General features: G+C 33.8%; 1 protein-coding gene across 1 annotated transcript in view; it reads left to right on the plus strand.

Annotated features, from left to right (window-relative positions):
• srrm3 (serine/arginine repetitive matrix 3) overlaps positions 1 to 23,139 on the plus strand; it is a 94,307-nt gene that overhangs the window by 45,985 nt on the left and 25,183 nt on the right. The window contains exons 2-6 of the mRNA XM_016546290.1: positions 4,071 to 4,318; positions 14,026 to 14,127; positions 17,686 to 17,814; positions 18,887 to 18,964; positions 19,422 to 19,490. Of these exons, the coding sequence (XP_016401776.1) occupies positions 4,083 to 4,318; positions 14,026 to 14,127; positions 17,686 to 17,814; positions 18,887 to 18,964; positions 19,422 to 19,490 (614 nt within the window). The 5' untranslated portion in view covers positions 4,071 to 4,082. The remainder of the gene's footprint in view (positions 1 to 4,070; positions 4,319 to 14,025; positions 14,128 to 17,685; positions 17,815 to 18,886; positions 18,965 to 19,421; positions 19,491 to 23,139) is intronic.

The following is a 23,139-nucleotide window of genomic DNA, read 5'->3' on the forward strand; positions in this document are numbered from 1 at the left end:
GGAACACACATACTGGTAAAAAATGTATAGCCTGAATGCACTGTAAGTCGCTTTGAATAAAAGTGTCTGCTAAATGCATAAATTAAATTATATAAATATATATATATATATCATGGTATGGACATCTCGGTTCGGTGCATGAGGCCTTACAACGAATACAGGCAATTCACCCCCAATCCAGAAGGGGGCGTCCGCAGCAATGCAACGCTGTTTGATAACCGGCCACCAGCAGAAGAACAGCGATTGCCATGAGTTGCGCACTTGAAATCAAAGCCCATTAGACAGTGACCATGTGCTGATTCTGAATGCGTCTCTCATAGACTGACAAAGGAGTATACTTTAAAGGCTTGTGCACTCAACTGTTTGCGAAATGGAGCTTTGTGCTTGTGTATCCTACCTCTCTCATTCGGCACAAATCCAAATATTCCATAATATTTCCATATTTGCGATGTAACGTATCTGAATGCTAAACTATTATTTATTATGTAAATTATAGGCTTTGTACTTCAGTTCCAACGGTGACACAGAGGCGGGCGCGCTGATGTTTGATTCACTGTATTTTATTTTGATTAAGTACCAACTGTGCTAAGTTAGCAATGCTGGAACTAATGTGTTTTGTGTGTGTGTGTGTGTGTGTGTGTGCGCGTGCCGACGCGATCACTTCAGCAGAATCAACTTTAAACACTTATTGTCTTATTAATAATGCATCAATGTATAAAGGTCTGCTTTTATTTGTGTACACTCACAATGGAAACAAAAAAAAGTGCTTTTGTAAAATAAAGAAAACAAATAGGATGTCGCTTTCTGCCATTTGAGTTTCCTTTCTGTGAACAAATTAAGCGCATCACAAAAATGAACTGAAACTCGTATATAGGCTACGTTACGTGTCGCACTGTTTTATTCCCTTGTTTATCTGTAAACTAAATCAAATATATTTCAAGAATTTATTCCTTGTATGTATATATGTACTGCAGATTTTATATATATAACATAATGTAATAAGATTTAGTATTTTCACATATAGGTGGAATTTTTTTAAAATTTGTACTACTGTCTGTTCAAAATAAATGAAAAGAAACCGAGCATATACCAAGTATTGAGTACATGTACAGTATATGAACATACTTTCCAGAAGGCCAACATTTCACTAAAAATGTTTTTTTTATTGGTTTTATTTTATTGGTTTTTGTTAAATGTGAGCCAAAATCATCATAATTAAAAGAACCAAAGACTTAAACTACTTCAGTCTGTGTGCATTGAATTTATTTAATACACGAGTTTCACAATTTGAGTTGAATTACTGAAATAAATGAACTTTTCCACGACATTCTAATTTATTGAGATGCACCTGTATATATAAATTTTTTTTATTTTAATTGAAGAATTGTCAAAAGAAATGTAGGATGTGGAATAAAGTGCTTTTTAATAAAATACAGAAAAAAATAATTTTATCTACTCTAATTAATCAAAGAAATAATCAAAAGATTAATTATCAGTTAAAATGTCTGTTGAAGTTAATTTAATATTGCACACAGTTTTTGGAGAATATCGGGCTTTGAAAGCGGAATAAAATGCTTTTTAATAAAATACAGAAAAAATTAGGCTATTTTATCTACGGTAATTGATCAAAGAAATAATCAAAAGATTAAATAATTATTTGTTTTTGTTCTTTTTTTGTTTTTCGGCTGTGGATGTTGAATAACATGTTCTTTAATAAAATACAGAAAAATTTTTTGATTTTTACCTACTGTAATAAAACGAAGACATAATCAAAACATTAATTGGTCATCAAAATAAATGTTCATTGAAGTTTATAAAATATAGAAAAAATAGGCTTTTTATCTACTGTAATAAATTGAAGAAATATTCAGAAGAGTAACTGATTATCAAAATAAACGTTCATTAAAGTCCAATTTTTTTAAGATAAAATTGTTGCATATATTGTTCTTTAATAAGATATATAAAAAAAATTGTCAAAAGATTAATTAATTTTCAAAATAAATGTTTGTTGTAGTCCTATTTTTTAACATAATATTGTTACGTATATTGCTACATAAAACATTGTTTTAAAAGGGTCCTATTATGCTCTTTTACAAAGTCTTGATTTTGTTTTGGGGGTGTACTAGAACATGCTCTCATGCTGGTGGTTCGAAAAACGCATTATTTTTCACATAATTTACATTATAACAATACCTTTCTCCCCAGCCTGGCACAAACGGCTCGATTAGTTCCGGGTTTGATGAAGGCCCGCCTTCCGAAAAACGAAATGTGCTGTGATTGGTTAGCTTTCCCAGTGCATTGTGATTGGTGAACAGCTTAGTCAGTGTTTCAGTACTGCCCCGCCCCTTGCCAAAGCAGCAAGTTCCATCTGCTCCGGTTTAGTTAAGGATGGCGTCAATATTGCCATATCAGTTTGAGCTGGATTCAGACCCCCAGAATATTGAACAAGAGGATCGCGCAGAACCTTTGCACGCACGGATATGGATGGACATGGTGAAAACTTGGCTCTACAGCAGCTCTTCTTCTTGGTTTTCTCTGATGCACTAACTCTGCAGCAGCACTTCATCCAAATAAACTGCAAAACCTTTATGGAAATGTGAGCCTGCAGCAAAGACCTCATGCAGTGAAATATTTGCATAAATAGAGCTTACATTTGTGAATGCACACTACAGTATAAAAGCCCAACTTACATAGAAAAGAGATAGTTGCTCCTAATTTATATATGTATGCAATCGCAATGTCCTGTACAGAAGATATGGGTGAAAATGAAAGCTGACATATCTCTGCTGCTGCTTGTATTGTTATTATCAGTGCAAAAACAGTCACGTCTTATTTTTGATCATGCCGTTCAAAATATTGAGGCTGGTTAGATTTTTGAGTGTTTTTGAAAGAAGACTCTTCTGCTCACCAAGGCTGCATTTATTAGATAAAAAATGCAGTAAAATAAAGTAATATTGTGAAATATTATTACAATTTAAAATAACAGTTTTTTGTGATAATATATTATTAAATATAATTTATTTCTGTGATCAAAGCTATTCTAATAGCAATTAATAACTAAAATAATAGCAATTCTAATATGCTGATTTGCTGCTCAAGAAACATTTCTGATTATTATCAGTGTTGAAAACAGTTGTGCTGCTTCATATTTTTCTGGAAACCGTGATACATTTTATTTTTCAGGATTCTTGAATGAATGGAAAGCTCAAAAGAACAGCATTTATTTGAAATAGAGATAATTTTTTACTGTCACTTTTGGGCAATTTAATGTGTCCTTGAATGAATAAAAGTATTAATTTCTTAAATATATATATATTGCTGACCCCAAACCGTTGAACGGTAATCTATTTGATTAAAACGTATTTATTTATAGTTTTTTTTGTCCATTTGTATCACGGTCAAATTGATCGAATATAAGCTACCATTATCAACATGTGCAGTATTTACAGTGTTATTTTAGTATAATTGAGATACTATTTTAGTTTTTAGAAATATTTTAAACTAGTTTTTATTTTTATATTGTCCATTATCATTTTCATTTTAGCTAAAGTTTGAGTATTTTAGTGTTTTTATTATTTTTAATAATTATTGTTCTTTTTTCTAAATATATCTGTGTAGTTTTTATTCATTTGATGTATTTTTTATATTTTTATTTTTATTTTTTTCACTTTAAAGTTTTAATAAATAAATGATATTTTAATATCAATGATATATCATTTTATTAATTTTGTTTGGTTTCTGTCATTTATATTAGTTATATAGTTCTTATAAATTTTTTATAAATAGTTTTTTATTCATTTGAGTTTATTTAGTTTTAGAACATCAATTTAAACTAAATGAAAATGAGAAATGTTGCCTTAGCAACTAGCTGAAATAAAATAAGTTGAAGTTTTTAATATTTTATTTTAATCCAGTTAACATTTATTTAGTTGCAATTAATGAAATTGTTTTTTGTTAATGCCTTCAGTTTCAGTTGTAGTTAACTGTAAAACCCTGTGTGATGTTCTTCATAATTCCTCTGGAATCGATGTTAATATCAGATCTCGTGTCTCTGTGTTTGTGTCTATCAGAGTGCTGTGGCCATGTACGATGGGGCGAGGGTTCCCTCCCCTGAGGACGCCGCTAACGGGGTCCCGCTGCAGCCCGAGACCCCCGCGGCCACACATCCCAAAGCTAACGAGGAGCCGAAGGAGAAAGAGGGCATCCCACCTGAGCCGGTCCTGGTGAAGAAGGCTCACCGTGAGATTCTGGACCATGAGAGGAAGAGGAGGGTGGAGCTGAAATGCATGGAGCTTCAGGAGATGATGGAGGAACAGGGGTGAGTGAACCACTGATGGGACCAAATATAGTGTGTGTGTGTGTGTGTGTGTGTGTGTTTGTGTGATTTGGTACTTTAAAATAAAGATTTAACAATCATGCATATGGTTGTCAGGTAGACATTAGCTCTGTTCTAAAGCCTAGTACTCTGCCTTGTTGTCTGCTATCTACTTGTTGTCTTCTACATCCAGTGCTGCATAAATGGACAGGATCCTCATAAGTGACTAACCAGTGCTGGTATTATTAGATAAAACTAAAACTATAAAAAAAAATCAGAAAATCATTCATTAAAACGAAGAGGATTCAAAATATCATATATACTTAAAAACTTACTGAAATAAAATTGTTTAAGTTACGAATCACATAATACTGTAAGTCTCTCTACATTCTAAACGTATGAATTTGCATATATTTAAAAATTTTGCAATATACTTCAATATTATTGTTGTGCTTACAGGATAAATAAATGATTTAAAAGTCAAATTTAAATGTATTTAAAAATGTTGCCTTGGCAACTAATTTAAATAATACATTTAGCAAATTATGTAATACAGTCAGTCTTTCTACATTCTGAACATATTCTGAATTTGCAAATAGATTAATATTTTGCAATATACTTCAAATAAATTAGTTTATAATCAACAATTTAAGATCAAAATGTTTATATTTTTTTTATAATTTGCATTTACATTGACTTTCATTGTCTTATATTTACTTGAAAACAATTTTCACTCAGAAATTGCTCCTAAATTTCACAAATAATTACAAAGAAATGGCAATTAACACATTGAATAAGGCATGAACATTTGAAGTAGGAAATCTGAAATAGTATTTTCTTGTAAAACATACTCCAATAATCTTTATTTTATTTACAACTTCAAAAAAATTGAATTTGAAAATGACTACAATATCTGCGCTTTACAAAGGAAACTTGTGATGTTTTCATGTATGAGACGTCACAAGAACAGACATAAAGGAGAATTTTATATCACAGTGCATTGTTGGCTGTGCTGTTGTTTTATTTAGTCTTTGCATTACTTCTGATAGACAAATGCAGCGCTAGTATTTCTTCATGCATTGAGACCTGAAACATCTAAGCAAGTACAAGAACAGAAACACTTTTAAATATTTCTTGAGCAAATCAGCATATTAGAATGATTTCTGAAGATCATGTGACACTGAAGACTGGAGTAATGATGCTGGAAATTCAGCTTTGATCACAGAAATAAATTAGATTTAATTATATATTCTAATAGAAAACAGTTATTTGAAATTGCAATAAAATTTCACAATATTACTGTATTTTTTAACTATATAAATATTAGATGAAAAACTTTAAGTTGTGAATTATGTAATACAGTCTTTCTACATTCTAAACATAAGTATTTGCATGTATTTGAATATATATTTAGTAATTTTTTGTGCTTTAACTTGGTGAGCATAAGAGATTTCTTTCAATAACATAAAAAAATCTTACTGACCCCAAATTTTTTGAATGGTTTGAACTAGGGCTGCACGATTAATCGAATGCGATTGTCATGCGCATTTTGTCAGTAAAGCCGGTTCTGTAATCAGCAGGAAATCATCATCACGTGCTTTCAGATGGAGCAGAATTTACTACACAGAGCCGTAGTTCACTGACAAGTTACGCAAAAAAATCGCAGACGATTTTATTGCGCGATTAGGAAATCGAAGAAATCGTTTGCGATAATGACAGAGATGAAAACTTGCAGTAATGCAGTCAGTCTCTCTACATTATAATGTGATAAGAATTTGCATATATTTGAATATTTTTGCAATATACTTCGTTATTATTTTTTTGTGCTTTAACTTGGTGAGCATAAGAGACTTCTTTGAATAACATTGTAAAATCTTACTGACCCCAAACCTTTGAACTGTTTAAGTGGTTTTAACTAAATACAGCCTTTTTTGTAGTTAAAAATGACAGATTTGTGAATTTCATTTCATTTGAATTCTCCTTCTTTAAAAGTCAATCTCAGGCCAGTTCTGAGCGCTCCACAGCGCTGCAGGAAGCAGTAAAGCAATTGGCCTGTAATGCTGCTGTATTTGTGATGTGGCCTGACTGACATCTGCTGTAATCTGCAGACGTCTGCGCTCGGCCCGCGTCTGACGGCCTTCTGAAGCAGCTCTGAGTGTCTCTAATTAAACAGCAGCTGTGTGACCTTGAGGCAGAACGAAAGATGGTGATAAAGCACACAAACACTGCCGCGGGGGAACCGACTCAGCACACAAAAGCTGATGAAAGATTTGCTCCAGTTTGGGATTAGAAATCTGCTAATGTGCTTAAATGCTTAGCGAGTGAGGTGCTGAGTGAGCCTGAATTTCTGCCTCCATTCATCAACGCACACCAGAGAAATAGAAGAAAGCATGTTTGGTTTATCAGCAGTTTACTTTTACATTCCATGTATAAAACAGATAGTTTCAGTCCTGTTATCTGATTGGTCAATCCAGTGATCCAATGGGGATCTAGCGTATTTCACTGCACAGCTCCCACAGAGAGACTATTAACATTAGTTTAAATGACAGCACTAGATTACTATAGTGGAAGGATGACACCATTCTGTCAGTTTGATCCAGAAAATAAAGTTTGAATGAAAATGTGGGTCCTTAATGTTATTAAAGAGATACTTTATCAGCATGATTGTGTATATATACAATATTGCCAAAGCATTATACACAAAACAAGTAATGACAAGTAAAATAAATATATGATAACAATAACAAACAACAATAAAAAAATGATTCCAATAAGGTGCCTAATAAAAAAAAGAAAAAAATTGTATGTAAATAAATATTAATAATTATAAACAAATAATATATATATATATATAAGGTAGACATTTATCAAGACTTTAAAAATACTGTAATATATAATATAAATAACAATGCCTTTTAAATTAGAACATTCTGTCATTATTTACTCACTTTCATGTTGCTTTTTCTTCTGCTGAACACAAAAGGAGATATTCTGAGAAATGTTTTAGTGTCTTTTTTGTCCATACAGTGAAAGTCAGTGAGTTTTTTCAAAATATCTTAATTTGTGTTCGGAAGAAGAAAGAAAGTCACAGGTTTGGAGCAACCAGTTATTTAGCACTACTGTATTTATTCATATTTTTTTATTAGCTTTTCTTTTTATATTTCAGTTTTCATGTTTTATTTGACTTTAAAGGGGTCATGAACTGAGAAATCTAAATTTCCTTTGATCTTTTGACATATAAGAGGTCATTGTACTATAAAAACTATGGAAGCATATAGGTAACAAAATTCAATTTAAAATGCAATATGCAAAATGGCAATGTATTTCTGTATTTAAATTTACATTTTCCATTACCCATATGTGCAAAGTGACAGTAGTCTTAATATGTAAATTGCATACAAATTTTAACACTTTATAAGTTGCAAAATGAAAATGTATAACCCAAATTGATTTGATATGTGTAACATGTCCAAGCAGAAATAGTAGCAAAATGATCATTTAAATTGTTTCAATTTGCCAATAACAACACTGGTTCAGAATGACATGAGGGTGAGTAAATTATGACTGAATTGTAATTTTTTGTGTGAAATAGAACAGAATAGAATAGAATAGAATCACTTTATTTCCCATTCTCGCCAATTCACCATTAATTATGACTATTGCCTCAATAAACTCCTAATTTGCTGCTTATTAATAGTTAGTAAGGTAGTTGTTAAGTTTAGGTATTGGCTAGGATTAGGGATGTAGAATATGGTCATGCAGAATATGTGCTTTATAAGTACTAATAAACAGCCAATATGTTAATAATAGGCATGCTAATAATCAACTAGCTAATAGTGAGAATTGGTTCCTATACTAAAGTGTTACCAATAGAATAGAATTACCAGCGCTTATCAAAAACTGAATTAAGATCTGTAGAATATGGTTCATTTAATGTGCAGTGTGTAATTTCTGCACCACTAACGGCAATCAGTGGAATTTCAAAAATAAAGACAGGTTTCTCAAACATTACACATCTGTCTGTATAAAGTCACATGTATGAAGACCATCTCATTTTTCTTTTCATTCTCTGCACCCTCTTATGAGTGGAAATGGACTTTTGCTTGTTAGGAGCTCTGAGTAATAGTTATTAGATTGATGACGATGTTGTTGGAGCAGGATGTTGGAGATGGAGGAGGGTTGTGGATCAGCCATCTGGCAGTGCACACACACACACACACACACACACACACACTGCATGATGACTAATTGTGCTCTGCTTTAGTGTGTTGGCTCTCCATATGTTCGTCCCAGTGTGAGTAGCGGCAGACGGCGTGCATCTCTGTGAAAATCAGACGAGCTCCATCCATGTAGCTTTTGCTGAAGAGCTGGTTTTCTTGTGTTAAACATGCTTCAGCGGCCGCGCGTTCTCTGTTTATCTCTGTTTATAAACAGAGATAAAAAATAACATCCGGTCATCATTTACTCTCCCTCATGTCGATCCAAACTCGCATCACGTCATTCCGTGCAACACAAATGAGATTTTGAGGAATCCTTCAAGCTGTTTTGCATACAGTGACTAAGCCAGCTTGACTCTTGCACTGTACAGTATTTAAAAAATCATATGATAGATTTGTGTGAGGAATATTATTTACTGAAAAACTTGCTCTTCATTGTCGCTCCTGAATCTCATTTGCATTTATGCATATTCAAACATGACTCATGAAGATGCATTGCTTCAGGTTTGACTTAATGTGCATCTGGTGATCAAGTTTGAATAAGCGTAATGAGATTTGAGAGGTTGTAGAATCAAGCTTATTGTACAAACAAGAATAAATATAACCAAATATGTTAGGGGTATATAGAAAGAAGAAGAAAAATGATCACAGAAAAACATTGTACATCATAAACAGTTGCATAGTTTGTATTGCATTCAAGTTTTTACTTTCAGATATTGTTTACAAATACATTTTAATGTCTTATCTCAAACCAGTAGATTTTATGAATATAATAGCGAGCAAATATAATAATTAAATCGAAAAATAAATACACTAATAAGATGTGGTGTAGAAACTATTCCGGTCAGATATTGCTAGAAAATTTCACAATTTATTACAAAGAAACGGCAAGTAGCACATTGAATTAAACATGAAATTTTGAAGTAGTAAGAATGAAATAGTATTTTCTTTAAAAACATAGTCCAATAATGTTTTTTTTTGTTTTTTTTTACAATGTAGATTTTTATCAGCGCCCAATGAGCAACAGCAATTTTTGTTATATAAGAAGCAGTGTCTGATATTTACATTCACAGAAGAAAGACAGTCATTGGTTTGGAACGACATGAGGGTGAATATATGTTGACACTCTGCTCGTTTTTAGGTGAACTGTTCTTTTAAACTAAGGGCTTGTCTTTATGAATCAGATATCAGGAGAGATTGTGCAGGATAATTGCAGGGGTGTTTCACAGAGAGCGGCAGGGAATTAAATCGGGCGGCTGCAGTTATAATGGCTACTGGAGGCTTTTCTCTGATGCTGTGGATATAAACCGATGCGACACTCCCCTCGTAAAGTCCTTAACCCCTTAACCTCTCCTATAGAGCCTCCCCCAACACACACGCACACACACACACACACACACACACACACGCGCGCACATTATATATATTTTTATATTTCACTAACAATTTTTGTTAAAGTTTTAGTAATTTTGTAAAACTTTTTATTATTTTATATTTATTATATAAAATATTATATTTATTATTTTAATATGCATCTATAGTGTTTTATTCATTTGTATTTATTTGTTTTAGTTTATTTGGTTTGAGTTATTTTAGTACTTCAAGTTAAACTAAATGAATGAGAAGTGTTGCCTTGGCAACTAGCCGAAATAAAACGAATATAAATATTTGATATTTATTAATTATTTAATTTTTGTTTATTTTATTTCAAGTAACGAAAATATTTTTATGGTTTCAGTTATAGTTTATGATGATAACCCTAGGCTCAACAAAAAAAATTAATGCAACAGTTTGCATTAGTCTTTTTCACTTCGCTTTTCACCCCCCAAAAAATGGTGTAGAAACAATTTTCACTTATAAATTGCTAGTAAATTTCACAATTAATTACAAAGAAATGGCAAGTAATTTAATTAAATGTGAAACTTTGAAGTAGAAAGAAGTTGATTACTCAAAAAAATGTATTGTTCTAATTCCAAAGTAATTTAATTCTATTAAATTTCAAACATAACAGCATTGAACACTAAATCACTTTATTTAAAAACAAATTACAAATAAATTAACAGAAATTTCAGTTTAAATCACACCGAGTATTAATTTGAAGTATTGATTATGTAACAGAGTTCATCAAAATAATGTTTATAACTTAAAAGGTTTAATTTGATCAATACATTTTAACGTATATTTTAAACCAACCACACTGTAAAAAGTGTTAACATGCAATCATTACCTCAAAGAGCTATTTCTACCTAATTTAACCCATTAAAATGAGTTTTGTTGTTACAAATTAGTGGTTGGTTTAGTGATGTTAATATTTTTGACTTGGAAAAAAAAAAAGAAGTTAATTTCGATGCTACTATTTTTATTTGTGGCAATACAGTAGGTCCACTGAATTTCTTTTTAGAAATGTGTTGAGTGTACACGGCCTGCAAGTGTTTGAGCTTCATGCGTCTTGTTGAGCGGAGGTGTGCTGTTCTATTCTAAGCGACTGGACTTGCGTTTGTGCACCTGTCGGATGATAAAACAGGTGAAAAAATCCAGCAGTAGTTGGTCGTCTGGCATTTTCACCCCGGCAGGAACCAATTAGTGGAGTGTTACTGTTGGAGCGGCGCTCTGGTTAATCGCTCCACCGCCAGCGGCTACGCCAGCGGCCCGACGCCTCCATCTGCCCCCACCTCCGGGATCAGACCCGTCCGCGGCCAGAGAGACAGGGACGGACAGATGGAGACGAGGATGAGGCTTCATATATAATTTACACGTTCCCTGGAGAAGCGTGCTGAGACTCAGGTCAATGGATGGACGGATAGAAAGATCGACTCCAGTAAGGAAAGATGCAGTCCGTTGTGTAACTGGATTCCCAAACGAGTCTGAAGCTCATAAGTATGCATGAGGGCTCCACATGAACGTTTTTATCAGACCTTAGCGCTTAACCTTACTGTAAACCACCAACCAATCAGATCAACTCATGCTGTGTTCAATAAACACTCATTTAATGTCAAGTCCAACATTCGCTTCTTAGGCAGTCTTCGATTTGGAAGGACTTTTCCATCAAGAGCAAAGGTGGAGTGTGTTGTTTTGATGACAAAAAGGCATTTTTGGACATGCATTGTCAGGTTTTTGGGTAGAGGAATGAATTATGAATTAAATGATTTATGAAATGTTGATGTCTTCATATCACCATAGTATGAGAAGGAAATTAAAAACGTTTCAGTGTGTTAGTTTAAATAACATGGCAAGACACACTTAAGTTGTTATTGGTTTTTCACAGCCATATGTTGTGTGTAGTTGTATGAGAACTAAATAATTAATAAATTCATATTTATGAACGCTTACTTTTCATTCACTACATTCCAAAGCATAATATCTGACTTTTTACTCTATTTAATTTGAAGAAAAACATGCTTTTTCTTGATGCATTACAGAAACTTTCTTTCAGCAGTTTGAAACATTAACATGGCTTTCCCTTTACTAAAAAACATAAAATAACACTTAATTTCAACATTTATTCTCCATATCCAGTCATCTTCTCTGAGACCAGATAGCATGTCCATTTTGAGCCCATTCTTTTTAATGAACTGGTTTACAAATCACATTTAATGATTCATTTGTGAATTTAGTAGATTAAACTTTCAGGAGTTACCCAGAAAATATGTTCTAAGAATGTTCTCATTAAGTTATGAAAACGTTATTTAATTTGTTAAATGTTTTAAAAACTAAAAAAAGAAAAAAAAATACAGGAATGTTAAGGAAACATATAATTTTGCAAACATTGCGGAAACATTACTTTTAAATATTCTGAAACAAGTAGTAACATTTAAAAAACGTTCAACTAAAGTGTTTCAGAAAAAAAAAATCATGTTTTTGTGAAAGTTATTGTTTTCTAATGTTTTGAGAACATTTGAGGACGTTTGTTCATAACTATGAGAGAACCTTGTCAGAACATTCTGGAAACATTCCTTGTTATTAGGGTAATAACTCAGTGATTCAATAATACGGACATAGCAAGTCAGGTTAACAATAAACACCTAAATTGATCTCATGCACAATAAAAACCTGTTTCTTTCGCTGAAAAAAAAAAATGCACGAGTTGACAATTTGTCGGTAAAGTCTGCACCATCAGTGTTGATATTATTGATTAATAGGCTGCACTCACGGTTTGTTGCGCCGTCCTCTATAATCCGTCTCTATATGCTCAGCATTGAACCGGAGGCTTCATTTGGTGCACAGGGGAGTATGTGCTATTAAACGAGGTTAATCAGTGCTATCGATTCACGGTTAAACGAAACAGACAGAAGGTGCATTAATGTCCTAGGAGTCTTTTGCTAATGATGGCGACTTTGTTCTTGCCATTATTATCTAATTGGCCTAATAAGGCCTTGTCCATTGTGGCCAGGATGTAGTTGTGTGTGTGTGTGTGTGTGTGTGTGTGTGTTACATTTGCTCTTTCCAAACATGTCTAGAGCCCCCTGCAGGTCATGTTTGGCATATGTTTAACATGAGCACATGCACTGCCTTCCACTTATTTTTATAAATAGAAAGTGAAATAGCAAGCAATGTGCAATGCTGAACAGCTGTATGCTAACATTAATTCACTGATTGGGATCAGTTGTTATCTCAAATATACTATCGTTCAAAAGTTTGTGGTCAGAAAGACTTAAATTTTTTTTTATAGTTTTATTCAGCAAGGATACATTTAATTGATCAAAAGTGACAGTAAAGACAGTTATGATGTTATAAAAGCTTTCTATTTCAAATAAATGCTGTTCTTTTGAACTTTCTGTTCATCAAAGAATCCTGAAAAATAAAATGTATCACAGTTTGCACGAACATATGAAGCAGCACAACTGTTTTCAACATTGATACACTTTTGAATGGTAGTGTGTAAATGTTTATTTCATTTGTTATACAATATTGTGACATTTGGAAGCCCAATAAAATAATTAGTCACAAATGAGATATTAAAAACCATAGTTGATTTGGGAGTTGGGAGCATGTCAGTAAGGAAACATGTCATGCAATGGATGCAGCATCTGTATTAATGGTAAATTTGTTCAAATTATTGTTATGTTTTTTGTAAATTTGCAATAAAACTAAATTGTATGGACAAAATACCATATTACTGTACAATTACAACAGAATATATGTGACCATGGACCACAAAACCAGTCATAAGGGTCATTTAAATTGAGATTTATACATCTGAAAGCTGAATAAATACGCTTTCCATTGATGTATGGTTTGTCGTAGTTTTCTCTGGAGAAAACTAGAATGGCCCGTTTAATATCCAAACCCTTGGCGGGGCTGAATGTTTCCATGCTGCATTTATTTACGCATTTTTAGCACATCTCTGAAAGTGGCGAGATTAAAACTAGACTTTTACACTTTCTGAAGAAAATGTGAGTGGTGACCCGTGCAAACGTTTTTCTGGGTGGTAGCTGACAGGGTTAATTATAGTGGATTGGCTCCTTCCTTCAATGCTTTCATTTTTGTTTGCAGGTATTCCGAAGAAGAAATCCGACAGAAGGTTGGAACGTTTCGGCAGATGCTGATGGAGAAGGAGGGTGTGATAACTCGAGAAGGCTTGCACCCACGTCCACCGTGAGTCAATCACACATGATGTGTGACAGACAGTAAATGAGCAAACGATTGATCTGCTCTGATCTTATCTTCCAAACGTAATTGAATATAGTGTGTGTTTCCTAGAGACAGTATCGGATAGCATTTGTGTGCGTCATTGTATTACTGTGATTAATGATAACGCTGACCAGCACTGATAGAAACCATCCATAATACAAATCTCAGTGCCAGTGAATTGATAGTGGATGTTTAATAGATACGTGTACATTAAATACATTTACTAGAACTAGAAACACCCTTATTTATGTAACTGGCTGGAAACCCATTTAGCTAAATAATGCAATGCAAAAATGCTTCACAGGGATTGAATTTATTTTTTCTTTCTGGTTCATTTACATGAACTGTCTGAATAAACTGATTCACTAAAATGAATCTTTGGGAAATGCCTACTCATTTTTTTATCTGCTGACGAACACAGAAACTTTATAGCACTAATGCATCAAAATGAAGAGCAAATGATGAAGGTTAGAGGCTTTAGCTATATTGTGTATTTTATAATCTCATGTTGCCATGGAGGATAATGGGAAATGTAGCTTTGCTGCCTAGCATAAAGACAAGTCATAACGTTGGCTTACATGAAGTCATGTTGAAATAGGTTCAGAAATAAAATGCCACATATAGGCCTAATGTGTTTGCTTTAGCCGTACACATACAAACTTTCTTAGCTTGTGGGTGCAGGTCCTTTATCAGAAGCAGAAGGAGATGATCATGATTTAATACTCTTTACAGATCACAAATGACCCTGCGTTAATGCCGTAGCACAGCCCCAAGGAAACCTCAGCGACCATACATTACCTCCTTCACCCAGAGACCAATCTAATTAAAGAATCCTTTTCATCTTAAATCTAACCTCCTTTTTCTGGCCATTCTGTCCACAAGAATTCAGAGTCTGAGCCATAATAGCTCTATCAACACAACATCTTAGAAACCTTCTGTTCTTCCAGAGGACCATTATATTGCCATTTTACCCTTCTGTTTCATCACAGGACCTTTATGTTGTGATTTAACCCTTGTGTTCCATCATAGGACCCTTCCAGTATGTTGTCATTTAACCCTTCTGTTCTGTCACAGAACCCTTATGTTATCGTTTAACCCTTCTATTTCATCACAGGGCCCTTATGTTGTCATGTAACCGTTCTGTTCTGTCACAGAACCCTTCCAGTATGTTGTCATATAACCCTTCTTTTCTGTCACAGAACCCTAATTTTGTCATTTAACCCTTCTGTTTAATCACAGGAATCTTATGTTTTGATTTAACCCTTCTGTTCCATCATAGGACATTTCCAGTATGTTGTCATTTAACCCTTCTTTTCTGTCACAGAACCCTTATGTTATCATTTAACCCTTCTGTTTAATCACAGGATCCTTATGTTTTGATTTAACCCTTCTGTTCCTTCATAGGACATTTCCAGTATGTTGTCATTTAACCCTTATTTTCCGTCACAGAACCCTTCCAGTATGTTGTCATTTAACCCTTCTTTTCTGTCACAGAACCCTTATGTTATCATTTAACCCTTCTGTTTAATCACAGGATACTTATGTTTTGATTTAACCCTTCTGTTCCTTCATAGGACCCTTCCAGTATGTTGTCATTTAACCCTTATTTTCCGTCACAGAACCCTTCCAGTATGTTGTCATTGAACCCTTCTTTTCTATCACAGAACCCTAATTTTGTCATTTAACCCTTCTGTTTCATCACAGGGCCCTTATGTTGTCTTTTAACCATTCTGTTCTGTCACAGAACCCTTATATTATCATTTAACCCTTCTGTTCCATCATAGGACCCTTCCAGTATGTTGTCATTTAACCCTTCTTTTCTGTCACATAACCCTAATTTTATCATTTAACCCTTCTGTTTCATCACAGGGCCCTTATGTTGTCTTTTAACCATTCTGTTCCATCACAGGACCCTTCAAGTATGTTGTCATTTATCCCTTCTCTTATGTCACAGAATCCGTATCATTTAACCCATCTGTTTCATCACTGGGCCTTTATGTTGTCATTTAACCCTTCTGTTCCATCACATAACCCTTATGTTGTCTTTTAACCCTTCTTTTTTATTTTTATTTAACCTTTATTTAACCAGAAAATAAAAACTCTTGAGATTTAACATTTAGAGGGTCCTGGCCAAGACAGGCAGCACACATAGTTAAACATAAAAACATTTAAACAAATCAAAATGCATTAATTCACATAAACAATACACATCAAAGTACAAGTACAACTGAGTAAATCCAAGACAAAATCATTTAAAATGCACAAGAGGCAAAATTTAGCTGGTTTCAGATGGTGCAGAATTACTAAACACCCTTTTACCCATATTTGTACACATTTTCTTTTATATCATAGGACTGTCAGGCTGTTTATAAAAGCACGTTTGCAGAAGCAGGATGGTGACATTTACCACTGTGATGAAGAAGCTGATCATTATAGCTTTAGATAAGATCTCCTGTAGTAGTGAAATGCTCATTTTAATTGATCAAGACACATGTTAGGAAGGATAATGAGGATAAGTTAAGGCTTTATAATGAGGGAGATAGATTATAAAAAGTGAGTGTGACAGAAAAATAGATCTGTTAGTACCTTACCAGGAATTCCTGTAAAAGCTGGCACCCTCATTATTATCACCCTTTTCTGTTTCTAAGAAATATTTCTTAGAAGAGAGTTTCTTATTGGTTTTAGAAATTATTGGTAGGGTAAATAAATAGATGTTGACTTCACCCAGATAAAAATGTTTTTACTCACAGGTTGCTCTTTCATAGATCAGCCTTGTCTCAGATGTTTCTTGTAAATCCCTTAGGAAAAATACAATTAAGACTTTCATTTCTGATAGCCAGTATTGGGAAAGTTATTCTGAAAATGTAATCAAATTACTGATTACTGATTACTCCTTTTAAAAGTAATCACGTTACTGTTCTGATTACTTTATTTCAAAAGTAATTAGTAATTAGTTACATTACTAGTTACGTTACTTTTTTCTACATTAAATTTATGAAATCCCAGCATACACGCTCCCGATGAATAATTTATTTGTTTTAGATATTTTATGTTTAGATATTTCTATTTTGCGGTAGTCCCGTGAATCATTTTATTCTCCCGCATCCCGCGCACACACACCAGTCTCTGCACTCGCCTATCAAGTCTTGTCCCACGCCGCTCTCTGTTGCGTCGGGTCTCGCGGGAGCAGGTTGACTCGACAGTGTGTGTGCTACATCCTTTTGACAATCTCCAGATTATAAAACACTGCATTCTGTCAGCAATGTAACGCGGCAGTAATGTATAGAGACCTCGGCTTGTAACTGGAATGTGATTACTAATTTGAAAATTATAACGCGTTAAATTACTCCGTTACTAAAAAAGTAATCAAATTACAGTAACGCGTTACTAAGTAATGCGTTACTGCCCAACACTGCTGATAGCACAGTTTGAGACATTGCAAGAATGAGTCATAATAGCTCATTACTGCATTTTAGACCAGCGCAGGTCATGACCTTTGACATTTACCTCCTGCATGCACAGGATCAGGCTGCTTCCTCACGGGGATGAAGATCATGTGGAAAACGCTGCGTACATTGACGGCTATGAGGAAGACTATGATTGGGATGGAAAATATTACAAGCAAGATTCAACTGCCTACAATGAGTGCAGGTAAAAAGCTGAGAAAGGAAGAACACACAGCGTCTCCTCTGAGCTCAACTTCTAGAGGAAGTTATTGTTATAATAAGCATAACTGATCCTTCAATATGCTCCATCCTCCTTGGTTACAGTTGCTAGCTTTCTACAGAACATCCCATAGAAATGAACTCGAGATTTATGTGAACTTGTTCATATTCAGGAAAAGATGCCCATAAAGTGCTAAAAATGGATTAACTATTATTGTTGTTGTTTATTTAATATTAAAAAATAATATTAAATATTATTGTTACATATTAAATGTGGAGCAATCATGGGTAATTTTACATGTTTAATTTGCAAACAGAAAAACATATTTCAAAGTATGAATGTCAAGATTTATTTAAAGATTTGGAAAAGAACATGCTGCTTAAATCCTCTGTGGGTACCCTGGGTTCTCCTACTATTGACCTGAAAACGAGATAACCATAATTTGATTTGTATAATTTATATATGATTCAGTTTAAAACCGATCTCGCAGCTCCTCAATATAATTATGTTTTCTTACAAACATGCAAACCTTATTTACTTTTCAAACAGGTTTTTTTTTCCACAAAATTGTAAACATAAGCAAAATAAACGAATGAATAAAATAAATGAATAAAATTATAAACTTGATTGAAATTTCTGTAACTTAATAAATACTATTGAAAACATCTCCTTTATGCAGTTTAATGCAAAATTACTTCATTTCTCACATTACAATCACTGAAGCTGTCTACATTCGATATGGTGCAATATCAATCGAGTGGTTGTCACTGCATGCAAACTATATCAATATCATGCATTTGTACACAAGAAAAACAACAACAACAACAACAACAACAACAACTGCAAGCCAGGAGCTTTCATTCTCAAAAACATCATCAACAACAAAATGCTTGCTGATGATGAGAAAAATAACTTTGCTTTCCAAAAAGAATTAACAGTGTAACAGATTGGATTACTTATATTAGGAGTAACATAATGTAAAACATTAATAATTTCCCCCAACATATATATATATACACTGCATTTGTTTTACTCCATTTCTTGTCTTCTACTCTAGATCTAAGAGGAAATCCAGCAGTTCACCTTCCCCTCGGCCAAAGAAGAGGAAAAAGAAGAAGGCAAGAAGACACAGTCGGTCAGTTTGCTTTCTGTGATTTAATGCAGTGCAGCATCATGTTCTGAAAAGTCAGTTCTCCCGACAGCCAGTATACTGTGCATAGGATGCATATGTTCTGTATGCAATGCATAGAATACCTAATAACCTACAACACCGACCGGACGAGCAGTATACAACAGAAACACTGTATCCAGCAATGCAGTGTGCTCAAATTAACCTGTAATTGCCAGTGTGATCTCTTACTTGACTCATTTTGAGTTTTTTGAGCCAAAAATTGAAATGTAATATTTAGAGGTTTGTTCAGATTACACAAATCCAATGTATAAGCAGTAGTACTAGTAATGCTTGACATACTTTATCAAGAAACAAAAATGCGAGAGTGAAAAAGGTCAAGAAGAACATTTAAATATAATTGAAGGAAAAAATGGAAGAGAGTGACGGCATTTCATTGTTGTTGTGTTTGTGTGACCCACAGAGCTGACAGCCCGTCTCCAACCCGCAGAGACAAGAGGAAGAAAAGCGGAAAGAAGCACAAAAGAGACAGGTGTGTGTGTGTGTGTGTGTGTGTCAATCACACAGGTGTACATCATTCGCCGATCAATTTCCCAGCCAAAATTTATTAGAGTATGCAAATTTTCGGTATTCATGCATGCCACACAAATACCATCATAACCTACTACACTCTTAAAAATAAAGGTGCTTCACGATGCCATAGAAGAACCTTTTTGACTAAATGGTTCCATAAATAATCTTTAACACCTGAAGAACCTTTCTGTTTCACAAAAGTTTCTTTGTGGCGAAATAAGGTTCTTCAGATTATAAAAAGGCAAGAAAGAGATGGTTCTTTAAAGAACCTTTGACTGAATGGGTCTTTGTAGAACCAAAAATGGTTCTTCTATGGCATCGCTGTGAAGAACCTTTTAAAGCACCTTTATTTTTAAGAGTGTACATTAGCCAAAATCTGCGTTATGCACAGAGCACATTGCATGAGATATTGTATCCCACGATGCAATGCACTAAATCTAAACTTCCATTTCTAATGAGACGAATAAACTGACCATGATTTTAACCTCTACTTTAAATATCTGTTTTTATATCCATATTTTATCATATTTACCTGCTATTTGCTTAGCTTTCAAAGGTTTCACACACAAAACTGGATTAAAAATCAAAATAAAATTTCTGTTTCCGTGATGATGACTGTCTGGAAACTCTCCAAAATAAACCTGTAGCATACAATCTAAAAAATTATTCAGTGGCTATGTACTGTACTCTGAATATCACTTAAGTGAAGTTGAACATAGCAAAATAAATGCCTAAAAATCCAACAGGTGATTTTGTATAAAATTTGTGATTTGTATTCGAGTAACAAATTATATTTTTAAGATATACTTAATATTTTTATGCTTAATATGTTAAATATCAATCAGTATATTCAAGAATGGATTATGCTGATCAGTTTCAAGAACTACAATTTTTACTCATTCTATATCAGTATTCTATATTTTAACAACAACTTACGAAATGAGTTGGAACTGGACACGATTAACAATCGCATGCAGAAAATAGTACTTTTGTATTACATTCTGAGAACAGCTTCAGATTCTAATTTTAACAGAAAATGGCTTGGGCAGATTTAAACGGTTCTTGTTAATATTTTATTATCAGCATTTGTATTTTGACCAGAAGCATCAAGGACTAGAGCAAACTCAACCCAATGTCCAAAAATAGCACCAGGCATGAACAAGAAAAGCCTACTTTACTCAAAGATCTTTCTGCATTCGTCAGATATTCATGATATTGTTATGTCAGAAATATCGGCAGTATTTTGTGCCTTTACAGTCTAAAAAAATGTCCTTGTCTAAATGTTGATAAACGGACGTGTCAGCATTTTAGATGCTTTGGTTTCTGTCTGTCTTTCTATTATTGCACTTAGTGTGTGTATATCCGTGTATCACTATGCAGGTTTCTTCCGAGTTTCCTCTTGTCATGACCTCTACTCTATTAAAATTCATAAGGTGGTTTTTCACATAGCAGTCTGTTTTGAAAATGCTATATGATTCTCTGTATAATATAGTGGTCTTGACATAGAGTTCCTGTAGAGCACAGTGCTAGCAATTCTAAGGTCATGCGTTCAATTCCCAAGGAACAGAAACTGATAAAATATGAAGCTTGTATGTAATGCTAGTCACTGTGGATAAAAGCATCTGATGAATGAATAATTTATTCTGAATTTCCTGCCCACAGGCTGATAGAGTTTCATATGGCCTCATAAGTGTTAATTCAGTTTTTACTTCATGTATTTTGGCTTGTGCCTCTAGTGTAAAGATATAAGAGATTTATTTTTTTTATTTATCTAAGTTATTTTATATATATATATATATATATATATATATATACAATAAAATGTATTTATATTTTATAAAAATATATAAATGCATACATATATATTTATAATGTGATTAACACACTTGATACACACACCAACATGTTGTATATTCCTCCAATTCAATGCAGTCTTCTCTGAACAGGACAGTTAATTTTTTTTATTCATCTCACATTACTCTGACAGCTTTATAACAGCTTTCTTCTCTCCTGCCTTTTTTTTCTATATCAAGAAAACATGACAGGATCCATCAGGGATGCTTGGGTGCATGTGTATCTGTTTGTGTCAGGTGTATATAATAGCGAACACACTGCGGAAACATGCTGGATCCTTGTGTCAGTGTCTTATTACAGCAGCTTCAATACTGTCAGACTGTGTGTGAGGGGAAAAAGTGAGAAAGAGAGTTAGAAATTGAGCGCAGAAACAGAGTCAGTTTCTTCTGACAGTATGGATTGAGCAGAGATGTTTAAAGGTGAAACTGTGGTATACGTGTTCTTATTCTGTGTTAAATCACCTAAAAAATTTGTTTTTTTTTTTGCTAAAACAGATGTACTTACAGTGACCCTCAAAAAATATATAGATATTTCAATCACATTTAAAAATGAATGTCATTGCATTAGATCTAAAATATCATTTAAATGCCACATCATCTTTTCTCTTCACTAATGCCACTTTTCTTCATTATTTTTGCTCAGTGTCTTTTAATGCTGATGTTTCTTTGATTTTTAGTGGATGTCTAAAGTCAGTTCTCCTTGAATTATTAACGTGCCACAACACTAGATCAATCTTTTATTCATTTCAAACCAAACAAACTTATTTTTGTCAAATGTTTTGTTTGAAAAGCGTGATTGTGCATCTTTCTTAACTCTTTCCACGCCAGCAGTTTTATTCTAGCTTCATGAATGTGGGTTAGTTTAATGAAAGAAATCATGTTTTCGTCAAATACTATGTCCTGATAAGCACAGCCCTAAACCACTTCCTGGATCAACATTTCATTCGGTAATGTTAGGCAGTTTTGATTTATATGCTGTTTGATGTTTGATGATTGTGTTATTTCTTTATAAGATGATTGCTTCTTCTTTGCCTGTGTTTGATCCAAAGATTCAGTACTCTTTCAGAAGTTATTTAATAGTGCCTCCTACCTTATAACAGTGAAAACTCAGAAAGCCGGGAAATTCCATCAATGATAGGGAAAGAGTTAACAATAAATGACTTTTGCTTTTGTATTCTGGTATCTAATGCATGACATTCAGACATTTAAAGGCACAATATGTAAGATTTTTTTTATTAAAATATCCAAAAACCACTAGAACAGTGTTATATATTTTGCTGACTTGTGTACTTACATTATCCCAAATGTTTCGAAGAATGTTTAAATCCAGAGAAATAAGCAATTTTAACTAGTGACACGGACTGTGTCCATAGTGTCATTGTGTCGCCTGCTAATGACGTCATAACCCCTCGATTTCACCAAAGACGCTTTAATATGTTGTGCGTATTAATAGACCGGTGACGACCTTCAAATGTAGTATGATAAAACAGCACTGCTTTTTTTCCCACATACGCACGACCACATACGCAGCAGCGGAAGCGGTCGACTGTGGCATAATAAAAGCGCCGCTGCTTTCCAGCCGTGTGTCGCGTGTGTCGCGCGCCTCGTTTCGCTTCGACGGCTTTCAGCCTCACCCTACTACATTAATAAATCATTAGCTCATCCATGAACATGATTTCTGCCGGAGTCCCATCGGATTGCTTCGGCTGTGGGGATGAAGACAACAACTCCCATGACTCCACACTCAGTCACGGC

This window comes from Sinocyclocheilus rhinocerous, unplaced genomic scaffold (genome assembly GCF_001515625.1).
Source record: "Sinocyclocheilus rhinocerous isolate Xijiao unplaced genomic scaffold, SAMN03320098_v1.1 scaffold370, whole genome shotgun sequence".
Taxonomy (NCBI): Eukaryota; Metazoa; Chordata; class Actinopteri; order Cypriniformes; family Cyprinidae; genus Sinocyclocheilus; species Sinocyclocheilus rhinocerous.